A 15,928-nucleotide genomic window follows, 5' to 3' on the forward strand; every position below is an offset into this window, starting at 1 on the left:
TATAACGTATCTTGATTTATTTATTTATTCTAAAATAATGTGCAAAAAATAGCTTGGTGACATAATTAGCCTTCCTACTAAGAAACTCAAATGAAGGCATATGATAACTACAAAGGCCTGTTTTCCATAAGCTAAGTCATTCTAAATAAATGTTTAAACTCCTATCTAGTATAGTTTTATTTGTTTATTGTCAGCTCTCTTCCCTGCATTGGTAATTGCTTTCTCCTGGCAGTAAGAAATTTATATGCCCTGTTTTGCCCAAATATTACAGTTCATGTACAATGAAAACATTAACTCTCCTATGATTCCTCTAATACCTAGGGAGAAGAACACGGGATGGGCCAAGGATAGAATTTCAGTTTCAATTTTACATCATCTGGCTATTGTCAGTTCAACTTTATTTCAATGAAAGAATTTGAGACACTTCTAAGGTTAACATTTATGAGCTCAAGTAGGAGGAAAAAAAAGGAGAGTTAATTTACTGGATTTGAAATACTCTATGGACATAATTTAGGACTACAATCTGTATGCTTTTTCTCAGCTGACTTACAGGATGAAAACAACAGTTTAAACTTTTCAAGTTTGATTTGTATCTATTTAAACATTTTACTAGTTTAGCTATCCATGCATTGTTCTTTGAGTGAGAAAAGCAATGTGAAAATTCTTACATATTTTAAGGCAGAGGTAATTAAAAGAGATTCTTAGCCAGATTCCTACTGAGGTCAATGCAAGCTTGGCCTAATTAAAGTTTATAGAACTTGGCCTGTATTATATTCAAACAGCAGATACTATTTTCTTACAGTTGCAAGTTTGATATGGCTTAATTACAGTTTCAAATAAGGACATAAACAGAAAATAGAAAATACACTCTGTATTGCATGCCTATTATTTTGTCATTGATTTTTACTGACACTGAGGGCCATGAAAGCAAACAATTGTTTACTAGTGTCCTCAGAGGCCCCTGAGAGTTTCAGTTACACAGAAATGCAGTCCTGAGACTGCATAAACATACATCAATAAGAAAATGTCATTTTCAGAGTGAATCTAAAAGAATATACTAAATTGTATCTATTGCAAAGTTATATGACCAATGCATGATATTCACAGTTAGTTAAATCACTAGTTAACTACTTCTTCACTGAACTGAGCACATGATGTAAAAACATTCATCACCAAGAACTGGAAAGGGAAGTGGAAGTTGTGTCGGGATGATGGTGAATCATCCAATGACAGCTTGGTATGATTCCCCCCCCCCCCACCGCCGCCCACCCTGTCCCTCGCAAACATTCAGAGGGATGGAAGGTTATCTAATTACCTACTTTTCTTATCAGAATTATGCTCAGTTCATTACAGAGAAAGAAATTTTCCTTAAAAATTTCTAGTGAACGAGACAAGCTTTGGATTTATACAGATCCTAATAAAAATATTTTCAATATAAAACTTTCTCTTCCATTTGTTACTCAATCAGTTAAAGATAAAACAAAGGCAGCCCTGGTCATAATTTAGGAATCTTCAAAGATTCTCTTCCTCAACCTCTACCTTCCTTAGTGACATTCTTGCTTTTCACCTCACTCTGGTGGCCCAGTTGGTAAAGAATCTGCCTGCCAATGGAGGAGATGCAAGAGAGACGGATTAGATCCCTGGGTCGGGAAGATCCCCTGGAGGAGGAGATGGCAATCCACGCCAGTATTCTTGACTGGAAAATTCCATGGACAGAGGAGCCTGGCGGGTTACAGTCCATGGGATTGCAAAGAGTAGCACATGACTGAGCATGCACATGCACACACACACACACGCACACGCATGCAAGACCTCTAACATTCCTTTCCAAAAGCAAGGATCTTGAGAGTACCACTGTTTCATCTATGTTATAATATTTTGTCAATATACATCTAAAATTTCTCCTTACTTTAAACTCTAGGGTAAACTACAGTTTCAGGAACCCTGAAGGTGAAGCTAGAGAAGAGGGCAGAGAAGTCAGCCTTATCCTGTCTTGGGTAAATAATAATCTATACCGATCTTCAAAACTGAGAGGGAACATATTGAGTAAAACATTTTCTTTATCATCTTAAACTGCTTCAAATAGGGCTGTGCCCTAGCCCTGAAATCATGAACAAATCTGAACAATTTGATGCCTATTTCAAACAGGTAGGACACAAGCCTGGTAACAGGAAATAAGACAATAAACATCCTTCCATCTGTGATGACATGATGTGGCTCTCCTGTTCCAGGAGTGGCCTCAAGGAGCAGCTAAACATACTGGCCAACAGTTACTGCCAGAAAGGACTTTTTATGTCAAAACCACAATAACTGTGTATGGCAGACACCCTTCCACATCCACACAGGATATAGAGTAAATAACTCTAGTCAGAAGATTAACTCATCTGGTTATCTCAGGCACAGTGAACAAATACTCATCCTGACAGGCATTTCACAACAGGGTCATGCTGAAAGTTTACAGTTATCAGAAATGCTTTTATAGCAACAGGTCAGTACTCCAAGCCTGACAGTCATCCACACACCACTCTGTAATCCCTTGGCCTTCCAGTGTTCTTCTTCCTCCCCAAATCTTTCTACTCTACCCACTTGAAACCTGAGTCCATGACTTACAAATTTTCCAACACATCCATTAGCTATTTACAGAACATGAGCCTGAGTTCACGGCTTCTGTCAATTTCCCAGACAAAGCTTGTGTCACCAGCAGGATGCAAGGCTGGCTTCTCCTAGTTCCCCAAAGCACATCTAGATTGTTACTGCTCAGCCCTGGGGCCCACTTCCTACTCCTCTGAAGCGCACGCCATAAAGCACTAGCACCTGCCACCATCAGACTGGGTTTTCTACCAGGTGACAGACCCTCATACACTGAAGATTCTGACGCCACCTGTCTCCAACTCTTATTCTTAACCTCAAGTCCTACCCTCATGTAGATGATTACAGTCCATGTAAACATCCCACCTAGTATTCAAGATCCTCAACTGTTTTGCCATCTCTAAGGAAAAGACTGTCCCTCTCCTGTAGTTAAATAATCCAAGGTCATAGCCAAACTCTAGACTGCGACATCTAGATGAGTCCCATCTATGCAACTCTTTGACCAGCATCTACTGATCTCATTCATTTCCAGGTGCTCTTTCTCAGAAGCCACTGGATGCTTCTCCTCAACCCAACCCATCAACGCTGGAGACCACAGAGCTCACTTCTTAACCTTCTTCTCTGTCTACATGATTTCATATAGAGATCAACCTTTGTTCATCTCTGCACACATGATTTCATGCAATACCAGGGTTTTAACTCCTACATATATGTTGATAACTCCCAAATTCTTCACCCCCAAGTTCCAGACACATACCCAGTTGTCCTCCTGATATCCTTGCTGCTGCTGCTGCTGCTAAGTCACTTCAGTCGTGTCCGACCCTGTGTGACCCCATAGACGGCAGCCCACCAGGCTCCCCCGTCCCTGGGATTCTCAAGGCAAGAACACTGGAATGGGTTGCCATTTCCTGATATCTCTACCTGGAGGTAAAAAGGCCATTTCAAATTTAATGTGGCCAAAACAGAATCCCTGCTTTCCCCTGAAACTCTGTTCCTCTCCTTTCTGTCTTCCTTTCTATAAATGCTATGACCATCAAGAAGCCGCTCAGGCTGAAAACCTGTGGGCTCCTAGGTTTTCCTGATTATACAATTTCTTTCATTCCACATCCATTCCATTCAGTGGCTCATTTTTCAACTGGTTACTGAGAGGCTCTACATGCCAGGCATTGCTCTCCTGGGGTACAGTAGTAAACATTTAAAAAAAAAAAAAAAACCTTCCTTCCTGAAAATGACATTTTAGTGAAGGTGGAAAGTAAATATGCAGATAAATAAATGGAGAGACTATCAGGTGGTGCACATTCTAAAGAGAATGAATGAAGCCAAGAAAGGTTTTAGGGAATGCTGGCAAAGCAGGCAGAGGTGGGTTTAAATACAGTAGTCAGAGAGGGAGGACAGAGAAGGTGGGATTGTGAAGGAGATGTTTAAGCAGAAACTAAAGCGGTGAGGGAGCCAGTCATGAGACTGGAAGAGGAGAATTCCAGGGAAGGCTTCCACCAAGTGAAGATCCTGAAGAGGCAGTGAGTCTGGCGCGCTCAGCAAACAGGAAGAAGGCCTGTGTGGCTGGAGCACAGTGAGCACAGAGCAGAAAGGAGGGCTGGAGAATGTAGAGCCTTCTAAGCCACTCACGGAGTTTAAGATAAGAAGGAGATGAGAGACCACTACAAGGTTTTAAGCCAAAGAATGACTATGTTTTAAACGGCTCATCCTAGCTTCTATGTGGAGAGACTCATACCTCAGAAAGCAGCCTGTGTACCAGTGGACTCCTGAGTCACAGAGGCAATATCTCTAAGCCCATGGAGAGGCAGAAGGCTATGGGAGTATCTGCTCTTAGCAAGCAGGACAGACAACTGACCAGAAAGGAGATATATTCAATGCTTATGTATTGATTATTTAAAAAGGGAATGCAAAAGACCCAGATCATTGGCCTCCCATTGGCCATCACATACACTGCTTGCTTTGCCTGCTTCATGGTTTCTGTTCCCCCTGGCCCAGGTCAGCCAAAATGTCTTTTTTCAATAATCATCTCTCTGTTCACCCTAGAAGTCAACAGCTTCACTGATTCCTGGTGACAGAAGCAGCATGGCCAAGAGAGCAGAGACTCAGACATCAGTTCTCCCTGTACATCTCACAGAGGGAGAAACTGTTTACAAAAGTCCCTGGTTGAGGTGTGAATGACAGAAGGTGCAAGTACAGGCTAAGAAAATTATCATTTGGGAAAATGGTACAGGCACTGATAAACTTAATAGCTGATCAAGAAACATAAATATAAGCATGGATCCTTAGTTAGTAGGGACCACAAGAATAATATAGCCAAAGCTATGGTTTTCCCTGTAGTCATATATGGATGTGAGAAATGGACCATAAAGAAGGCTGAGTGATGAAGAATTGATGCTTTCAAACTGTGGTGCTGGAGAAGACTCTTGAAAGTCCCTTGGACTGCAAGGAGATCAAACCAGTCAATCCTAAAGGAAATCAATCTTGAATATTCATTGGAAAGACTGATGCTGAAACTGAAGCTCCAATACTTTGGCCACCTGATGCAAAGAGCTGACATATTGGAAAAGACCCTGATTTTGGGAAAGGATGAGGTCAGGAGGAGAAGGGGCTGACAGAGGATGAGATGGTCGGATGGCATCACTGACTCAATGGACATGAGTTTGAGCAAACTTCGGGAGATAGTGAAGGACAGAGAAAGAAGCCTGGAATGCTGCAGTCCATAGAATTGCAAAGTCAGACACGGCTTAGCAACTGAACAACAACAACAAGAATAGAACAGAATTTTTAAATATTGAACCACTAGACCTATTCAATAGAAAAGAAGAAACAAAGAGGGAAAGTATGACATACAGAATATGTCAGCAAAAATAACTCTAAACAGAATAATAATGATGATAAACACAAATGGGAAAAACATACGAACCAAAATAAAAAAAACTGTCAGATTTGAATAAAGATGATATTCAGCAAAACATTTTACAGATCCAAATGGTCTATCAAAAAGTTATAGAAAACTTGATTATAAAATATGTAAGTACATATATTAGGCAAATCCAAATCCAAATAAGCCAAAGCAGTCCATCTTAACCCAAGTTAAAAAGAAAATCAAGGCAGAAAAGTAAAAGGGACAAAGAGGGGCATTATACACTCAATAATCAGTAAGACAAAATATTACCAACATAAATGTATTTAACAATATAGCCTCAATGTATATAAAGCAACAATTAATCAAACATAGAAAAAAGGAGATACATAACATAACCACAATGAGAAATGAATAATCAATCACACACCTCTCAAAAACTGATACAGCAAGCAAATAAAATACGCTCAGATACAGATTTGAATAACATGATTAGCAGTACACTTAAACTAGTAAATACATAGACTTTTGTAACCAACAGAAACATACTCCTTTCAAACAGATATAACATTTATGAACTGACCATATACTAGACCTCAGAGGAGGCTTCCATTAAATTTTCCCCAAATCAATATCATATGATTTATGTTCTCTAAAGATAATATAAAGAAGATTATGAATCAACGACAAGGGGCTAAAAACATACTATGCAGAATAAGATGAAATTATAAAGAAATAAAGAGATACTTACTTAGAATCAAAGGGAGCTAAGTGTTTAACGAAAGAAACTGGTAAAGAGCCAACAAACGGAATGGGGGAGGGGAGGAAGAGAAGCAGGAGGAACAGAAAAGTACAAGAATGACCAGAAAAACTGGAATAAAGACAAAAAGTTGACAAAATAAATAGAACCAAATCCTAGTTCTTTTGAAAAGTTTTATAAAAAAGACACACCTCTGTCAAGACTAATCAGCAAAAATAAAAGTTAAAAAAGACAAAGAGAACACAAAATGAAAAGGGAGGGAACTACAGACAGAATATTTTTCAAATTACAAAATAACATTATAAAAAGCTATATGCAATGAATTTGAAATATATATAACATATATATAGTGCTTAAAACAGCCTAGTACAGAGATAAATGGGCGTAGTCATGTATTGCTAATGAGAATTTAAACAATCACAGGCAGCCATTCTGGGAAGTGTACTGGCAGGACATGCTAAAATCAATACGCATATGCCTAACATCCAACAATCCACTCCTGGCTACACACCCAGTGAAGGCTTCTCACATGTCTATAAGGATGTTCACTGCGGCACTGCTGTGATAATGTGAAACTGGAGGCCATGTGGGGGCCTTCACTGAGGAAAGGATAAGTAAAATAGAGTAAGAGTATAAGAGACAATATAACACAGAAGTTAGAACTTGCAAACATATACCAGAGGTATAAGAAGTAAAAATAGATAGGCCTGAAAAATGACATTGAGTAAAAATGGTAAGAAAATCTATAGAGATATAAATTAAACACATACTGCATTACATATTTTGCAAGACTGTGATGGTCCTGGTCTCTCTAAAGTCAACTAGGTTTTACTTTCCTGGGATTTCTTAAATGAAAGGTATGACAATTGGAATTCCTCATCAACTATATTTTAGAAGTGAAATGAAAGTTGCTCAGTCATGTCTGACTCTCTGTGACCCCATGGACTATATAGTCCATGGAATTCTCTAGACCAGAATGCTGGAGTGGGTAACCTTTCCCTTCTCCAGGGGATCTTCCCAACCTAGGGATTTTCCCAACTCAGGGATCGAACCCAGGTCTTCCGCATTACAGGCAGATTCTTCCATCAAACCCAGAGGTCCCATTATGTTTCCTCTATATAATGGTTTCCTTACCTCAGCAAAGCGAAGATTTGTTATGATTCACAAAAAGATCAAGATGCCATATGATAAAAATGAGTAATGTGCTCTCTCAATTACAGCATGTTAAAAACTGAACTCCTAATCTTTCCCCTCCCCAAACCTGCAGGTTTCCACATCTTAGCTAATAGGAACTCCTCTTTTTCCATGGGAAAATCCTTGGAAACATCCTTGACTTCTCTTTTTTTTCACATTGCATATATATTGAAGGCTCAGCTCAACAGTGGATTCTACTCTCCACATGAAAAAATGTGGGCCACATATATGAAAAACCCTGACACTGACAGTTAGCTTATCAGCCATATATTTATTATGCTACAAGTAAAACTTTCATGTATGACATGTGTAAATAAATAAAACACTCTCATCTGCCTCAGGGATTATCTGTCACCAGCTTTTCACTGTGACTATAGAGTATAATGCTGATGAAACTGTGCTTCATCACTACTGATGCAACAAGGTAATAAACAATAAATCTATTATTTGCTTATTAGTTAAATAACTTTCCTTTCTATATAATCATTAATTCTAATAACTTATTAAATAAGATAACTCAATAAATCAGGCAAATCCAGAGAAACAAATCATGATTAAAAAGCAAAGGTCATATAAAGTTTTCAAAGTCATATAAACTCTGAAGATCAGTGTGTTACTATTTATAGCATTTGCTTTCAAAATTCACTTTTTCTTTATTTGTAAGTATTGCAAAGATAGAATCTAGAAAACATGACAACAAACACTTCAGGAACACTATGAATTAACATATTTTGCTGCACACTTTGTCTTTAGTTCAATGATATATGTGGTTCTGTAAAAGCTTGAATGGAACTGTGCTCAAATGATACTTGGTTGCCTAAACTTATTAAAATGCTGCTCCTATGCCTCCTGTCCACATAATGGTACTTGACTTCTCTCAACAATCAACATCTTCTAAATAAATTCATCAATCAAGTTATTCATAATAATCCAAGATAAATTTCAAGAAAAAAAGGATATACTGATAAAATGGAAATCATGTGACCTTAAATGCTTTAGCTTTATTCCTTATAAAATTAGAGCATTTAAGAATAAGGAAAAAGAGATGAAAAAGGAATAGAAATTAACTGGTAAAACATTCATTTAAAATTTTTCTTCTGAAAAGATCTTTTTACCTTTGCAATAAAACAGAATTTCTGTTACAGAATATTCTCTAATTTTTTAAAATAATTTGAGAAGGGCATACCAATTTTTTTTAATCTTTAATTTCATGAAGATTTTTCTTCATAACCATAAGTAAACAAAAACACAAATCAATAGTTCTTAATATTCCAGAGTCTGATGAGTCCCAGAGGTTTATATTTTCTAAAGTGTGCTTTCACCAGAAGTGCTTCTCTTCATAAATCATTTAAAGGGAACCCTCTTGCTATTAATACTATTAAATTAATCCCCAAAGGTCAATTGCTTACACCCTAGGATACCTCTAATGACCTAAAAGGGATTATATATAATGAACATCTACAATAATTTTCTAAATAGAACTCACTTTAATTTACATTAGTTTAAAAATAAACATTACCACTTCCAAGGAAGGTAGAATTAAACCATTACCAAAGAGGTGTCTTAACAAAGGATAGGAAAGAAAAGTCACAGGTGCAAAGTGCTAACTGGGAATTTGTATGCTACAGTTCCGATTCACAGACTCAAATATTTTCTTGATTGTCTGTCTACAAGACACTGTGCAATGTGCTAGGAGGGACACATGAGAAAACTAAAGACCACACCAGCACTCAAGAAGCTCAAAATCTAATGAACTTCACTTATCCCTTTTGTATGTTATTAAAATTTGGCTCAAAACACCTGTCTCTCTCTGCTCATTGGCCCTAATTTCTCCTTAATGAAGGGATCATCTCAATAAGTGATTTGAGATAAAAATTGAGAACAGTAAAGTACAGGGATAAAATACTTGTAAAAGAAGAGGTCAGGGAAAATGGTTCTGTATTACCTCAAAACTTGTGGAGGAGACCCCTTAGGGAAGAAGCTCAAAACTGAACATCCCCAAGAAGACTAAATTCTCATATGGAAACTTGGTTAAGATAAAAATCAACTCTGTTCAAAATCCTTACATGATCAGATATGAATTTATAGGCACAAAGAAAAGGGGGTGTAAAGATGTACACTGACTCATGAGTGTGTTACCTTAGTGAGATGGCATAGCAGGAGTGGAGGAAAGAAAATAACATCCTTATTTCTTGACTTGTTACAGTGAGTAAAAATTATTCTTCCAGTTTAATAGGACACCCATGGTATGTGAATTAAATGAGATGGTATATGTAAACTTCTTAGCAAAATGTCTGGTGCATAGTAATACTCAATATGCTCTTACATGAAAAAAACTGAAAACCTTCCAGTTCTCAACTGGGAATTGTAGAAATGAGGCTGAAAATATAGGAAGGATACAATCCAGGGATGAGGTAACTGCAGTTTCCTCTCACTAATTTTTATAAAGAACCCTGACTAAGAAGAAAAGAAGAATGTTTAGCAGTTATAACCCTATCATCTAGACTGAGAAAAGATTCAACATGGTCAAAAGCATAAAAAAAACATGTCTTTAGCTAAATGTGATATAGGTGGTGAAATTTTGAAAGAATGAAAGTATTGACAGAGAGTTTTGCTTTTATTTGTAACCTGGCGCTATAGATTGAATTGCGTACTCCAAAAAACTATATTGAAGTCCTAACCCTTGGTTCCCATGAAAGTGACCTTACTTGGAAACAGGTTCTTTGAGAACATAAATAAGTTTTAGCTTTATACAGAGTGAAGTAAGCCAGAAAGATAAAGAACATTACAGCATACTAACACATATATATGGAATTTAGAAAGATGGTAACGACAACCCTTTATGCAAAACAGAAAAAGAGACACAGAAGTACAGAACAGACTTTTGAACTCTGTGGGAGAAGGTGAGGGTGGGATGTTGCGAAAGAACAGCATGTATATTATCTATGGTGGAACAGGTCACCAGCCCAGGTGGGATGCATGAGACAAGTGCTCGGGCCTGGTGCACTGGGAAGACCCAGAGGAATCGGGTGGAGAGGGAGGTGGGAGGGGGGATCGGGATGGGGAATACGTGTAAATCTATTGCTGATTCATGTGAATGTATGACAAAACCCACTGAAAAAATTAATTAATTAATTAATTAATTAAAAAAAAGAAATGATAAACATCAATAGATAAACCCACACAAATAAAAGTCTTGAGGTCCTTAGTAATTTTAAAAGGACTCTGAGACCAAAAAGCTTGAGAACCATGGGTTGATACTAGCATCTATTTTTAATTGAAAAAAATGGAATCAAACTACATCTATTATTACACCTTTCCTTATCACTTAACAATATACCTTAGGCAGTAATGGTAAGAATAGCAACACTGAGTACTTATTCTTTGTGAAGTCCTGTGCCAAGTGCCTTGCAGGAATTATTCCATTTAATTCTTACACCAATCCTATGAAGTAGGTACTCAACTAGCACCCTGGTATTACTGTTGCAGGTGATTGGAAGATCACCTTCTCAGAACTATGCATTAGCTATGCAACCTTGAACAAGCACCTACATCAAGGGCTGTTACAAGCATTAAGTGATTTATATTTGTAAAGCACTTAAAATAATACCTAGAACATAATAAACACTGCAAATAAGTTCATCAGCATTCAAACCTCTGAGTCTAAATGTCATTTTCCAGAGTCGTACATGGAAATCAAAAAGGCTTAGAACAGGCCAGGAAACACTTCAAATTTGGGAAGTTAGGAAGATGAGGAGAAACTAGCCAGGAAGACTGAGACTTCATGAGGACTAAGAAGCATGGCTTCCTAAAAGAAATAAAATGTTTTAATAAGCTTGTGATGACCTGTGTCAAATGAGAGGCCAGGATAGCAAAAGAGGTAGAGCTGCAGAGAGAGGATGAAACAAGAGTCAGGGATAACGACTCAGAGGTCTGTAGAAAAATACTGAAAGGAGGAGAAACAGGTGGTAAGTCTGAGAGCCTATGGTCAACTTTCAAAGGAGCTATACATTTTAGGGAAGAGAGGAAGATGATGATTTAGACCAAGGAAGGACCAAGGAAGACACTACCCACGTTAGCCTTTATTTTGCCTCTCTCTTACCCCCCCAACTAGGTCCCCACCAAAATCTTTAAGTTCACTGACTCTTCACCCCTCAGATCCCTATTCAGTGAGTCCCATCTAAGACTCATCTCCTCAGACTAGCACAGTCCCAGGTCAGTCAAGGGTTCTAGTAGGAACTGATTAATCCCAGGGATGCTTTAGAGGCTTGTACCTACCACAGGGGAAACTCAGACTACAGATAAGCAAAGTAAATAAAAATTTGATGTCTGCCCCAAAATACATCTACTCACTTCAGGATTCTCCACGTCAGCAGTTCTTAACGGGGGACAAATGTCTAAAGATGCTGGGGGAAGCAACAAGCGAGAGGACAACTACTGCATCTAGTGGGTAGAGGCCAGGGATGCTGCTGACCATCCTACAATGCACAGGATGCACACAACAAAGACAGGTGGCCTCAAATGTCAAGAGTGCCAAGGCTGGGAAACCCTACCCTAGACTCAGTGACCTGGGGTAAGATGAGCTTTAAGAAGGTTCTCTTATCTAGGCACACAATCCCATCCATACCAGGGGCCAGATGGAGCATGGCTTAGGGGCCAGACCAGTCAGTCTCATGAATTCTATCTCCAATCAACTCAAACAGGACCAGGGAAGGATACAGGAAAAACCTGAGGTTAGCTCATTGGTAAAAGTTAAAAAGAGAAAATAAATTGTGCTATATACCAAATGTTAACAAGAGAGACAAAATTCTTTTAAATGAAAACAAGCAAACAGACTTTTAAGTTAAGAAAGCAGAAAATAAAACTCTTTTCATTTTGAATATTAAATAACACCTTATACTGAAGTTCAAAAGCCACCATGCTTTCTTAGCTCTGATTGCTGCCAAACACTCTTCAACAAGGAAGGTGCTCTTGTATTCTTGACTGCAAAAGGAAGCTAATTAAAGTGGGTTTTAAAACCCACTCTCAATGTTTTTGAGAAAACATCCTGAGAGTTAAAAATAATTAATGTCTTGCTTTTAAAAAAGAAACCATGAATCTTGACATAAAGGAGCCTATGTTTTCTTTTCTCATCAATAGTTCACTTGGAGGATCAATATTTGGATCCACAACCATCGACAGTTAGCCTTCCCAGAAATCCATTCACTCTCTTTCAGGATAAATCATTAATTAACAGTTTTTAACAGTTTTCCCTTTCTTAAGAGATTTCCAGAGAAATGTTTTAAAGAGTCTACTTTCTACATGGAAGGCATTTTGACTCTACCATTTCTGTTTCCACTTTAAAATCTGCTCTAGGAAAGTTTCAACTAATGCATATGGGGTAGGATGGCTGTGTCTTAATGAAAAATTAGGTCCTTCTGCCCTCAGGCTTTATCAGCAGGCTGCCTGGAATCCAGTGTGCTGTTTTATCAAAGGAAGCTTTCCAGCAAGACGGCTTATGTGCATGCTGTTAAAGGAGTACCCCCTCAGTGAAGTCCCTGTCTATGCATGACCCGTGACCTAAGAGGAGTCAGGACCGACCAACTATCTCCTGCAGGGCTGGGGCCAGCTGCAGCTTTACCAGAGAGGGGCCTCAATCTTCCCTCCTCCACTTAGGGTTCCAGGAGCTTCTGAAGGAAAGAGTATTTTGGATATTTCTCTTCAAAACACATTTCTACCATGTCTGACAGTGTCCTTCACAGGACTGTTACAACACTGGGGCCCATATCTACTGGATGCTCCAGAAACCCAGTCAAAAGACAACATGTATTGGTATTCTAATAATACGACAGATTTTTTTTTAAGAAAAGGAACCCAAGAAACATATACATATAAATATAGATATACACAATGTGTGTATATATATATATATTTATACACATATGAAAAGAGAAAGACTAATTGATTCATTCAAGGAAAGGAAATCAGAAATATCTCAAAATGCTCATCAGAGGAACAGTTCAGCAAATTGAAGACATATTATATAATGGAGAAAAAGTAGGGCAAAAAAGGGAAGCATATCTATTATATGTCAGGTGTTTTCACATTATGTCACTTCATTCTCCCCATCACTCCCTCAATTATGCTTTTAGACAAGAATCATTATTCCTGATTTACAAGACAAATGAAAAGCCCATGAAAGGGAAGAAAGCTGCCCTGAGTCACAAAGCTAATGAAGAGCAAAGCTGAAATTCACTTGCAGGTTTTTTTACTCTCTGCCCAGCATTTATTTTATTGGATCCCAGATTTACCCCTCCCCCTGCCCAAGATCTATTTGTAGACTATGTCAATAAATGGAATTGCAAATATAAAATAATGTTAAACAAAAATAAACCACAGTATAGATGTATTGGTTTTAATCATGTGAAATTTTATATGTATATACTAAAAATGATGACAATCAGAATGAGGCTGACTGAAAAAAACTGGAATTAAAATCATCTGAGTTTGTTTTTCCCATGAAGTTGCTTAAGCATATAATAAAGAAAATCACCAGAATCTGTTCCTCCATGCATGCTTGTCCCAGGCTAATTAAGGTTATATAAATATAAAACACCGTGTTAAAGGCTGAATGTGCCAGGGCCACTTTCACATAGAGAAATACCCTATCCTTCATAAAATTCTCAGCTCTTTCAGGGACTGGCAGTGTTTCTTCACTATATTAAAGGCTGGAATTTCTGCAAGTGAAAAAGCTTTGAGAGCAAGTCATGTCTCTACAGAAATCGCCTTTTCTAAAACTTAGCACTTATACTATATAACAAACATTCTTTCAGTTCTTCCTTCAACAAAAAGAATTTAATCCTGGGAGGCTCCCTTTGCAGTGGCTTTGCCTAAGAAACATCTATCACCTTCAGTCAAGTTAGAGTTATTTTGGAATCTCCCTCCTCTGATCCTCTCTTCAGGACTGGTGGCTATACTGCTGTTTAGTGGAGTAGCCAGAACCCAAGCCAGAAGCATGGGTCTCACTTGTGTCATCCCATTATGCTGTAACTTGCAGAAACAACCAGGGGTGATCCTGAAGTGCAGACTCTCACTGCCAAAGAGTGAATGAGAATTTACGTGAATAATACCGGTCCAGAGACAAATTGAGAAAGGGCTCACTGGGTTTACACAGTCCAGCTCTCAACCCAAAAGCTGAGACCTGCGCAAGACACCACTTTTATCTTCCCTCATGTTTCTTTTATTTTTATAATGGGCAGTTTACCTATGCCTAAGCAAGTAAGACAGTAAAGGAATGAAATGTTGACAAAGGCTTTCTGAGACTATTTTCAAAAGAAAATGGTTTATAAATACAACCCCCACTGGTGTCTGTTTCTTTATGAAAAGAATTTCTTACTGTAAAAAAAGAAAAAGTGGAAGTAAAAGTCCCTCAACTGGTTTCCCTTAAAACCACTGTTTTTATTTAAAGTTACATAATAATAACCTCCTTTGGTTCTCTTTTGTTTTAAAACTCTCACCTATTTCCTCTCATTATGTTGACTACTATTAATAAAATGTCTTGATTCAAGAACCTAGGAAAATGCTTGAAATGACTCTAATAAGATTAGATCATAATGTTATTAAATTTGAGAGTAGCAATTTGAGCCATAGTTTATTCAAATCGTCCTAACAACTAAATACAAAAAATGTCAGTTAGCTAAAATGGCTGATCTCATTCTTGGCTTCTGGCTACAGCCCCAAAGGTCTAATAACAAGGATATTTCTTTAACAGGCTAGTCATTCTATTAAAAGCCTTGCATGTATTATCTCATTTAATCTTCACCACGATCCTAAGTAGTAATCATTATTATTAGTGTGTTGCTATTGCTAAAGTTATTGTTATCCCCATTTTACGGATGAGGAAATAGGGCACAAAGAAGTTGAGTAACTTGTCCGAGCTCACTCACTGACTGAGCTGTGCTGAGAAGAGAACCCCGGCTCCCCTGGGAGCAGCACGCCATCAGTGGTACTATCTGCTATGGTCTCGCTCGGCGGACTCCTCCTTCTCTAGGTCAGGTGCTCTAGGCCACTGCTCCCAAACACCACTTCACACTCACATCTCTCATCATTTTCACTGCTTCTCTGGTCCTCCCAAGTCTTCTGGCACACATGGCTAGTCTTCTTTTGATGTAGACCAAGACATTGGTGTCTCGTCCTGAAGAGGGAGACATAAAACATGAAAACTTAAAAAATAAAAAAAAAATTAAAAAAAGAACTTTCAGCTGAGCAGCAAGAAAAAATAAAAATACAGAAATACAGAGGCGTATTTTCCATGCCCTTGAAGGAAAACCTCAGAGAACAGTCTGCTCCTTTGATTTTTCCTTACTGGAGGAGCACTGACAACTTTGTCAATAGCAGAAGGTATACAGAGTGAAGTCAAAGTACTTAGCCTTCCAAGGTCAAAGCATGTGACTGATTATTAATCCATGCCTTTGAGTTAGGATGTTGAATATTCGATAAATAAAATCATCTGCCACAAAGTGCTGGGAAAATGGACATATCCACAT

At 38.0% G+C, this 15,928-nt stretch overlaps 1 protein-coding gene across 10 annotated transcripts in view; it reads right to left on the bottom strand.

The window, feature by feature from the left end:
* Positions 1 to 15,928, bottom strand: part of ST7 (suppression of tumorigenicity 7) — a 255,042-nt gene that overhangs the window by 73,573 nt on the left and 165,541 nt on the right. For all 10 annotated transcript variants that reach the window (XM_043873360.1, XM_043873358.1, XM_043873363.1 and 7 more), the window contains one exon: positions 15,479 to 15,576. In XM_043873360.1, coding sequence (XP_043729295.1) covers positions 15,479 to 15,576 — 98 coding nt within the window. The remainder of the gene's footprint in view (positions 1 to 15,478; positions 15,577 to 15,928) is intronic.

This window comes from Cervus elaphus, chromosome 18 (assembly GCF_910594005.1).
Source record: "Cervus elaphus chromosome 18, mCerEla1.1, whole genome shotgun sequence".
NCBI lineage: Eukaryota > Metazoa > Chordata > Mammalia > Artiodactyla > Cervidae > Cervus > Cervus elaphus.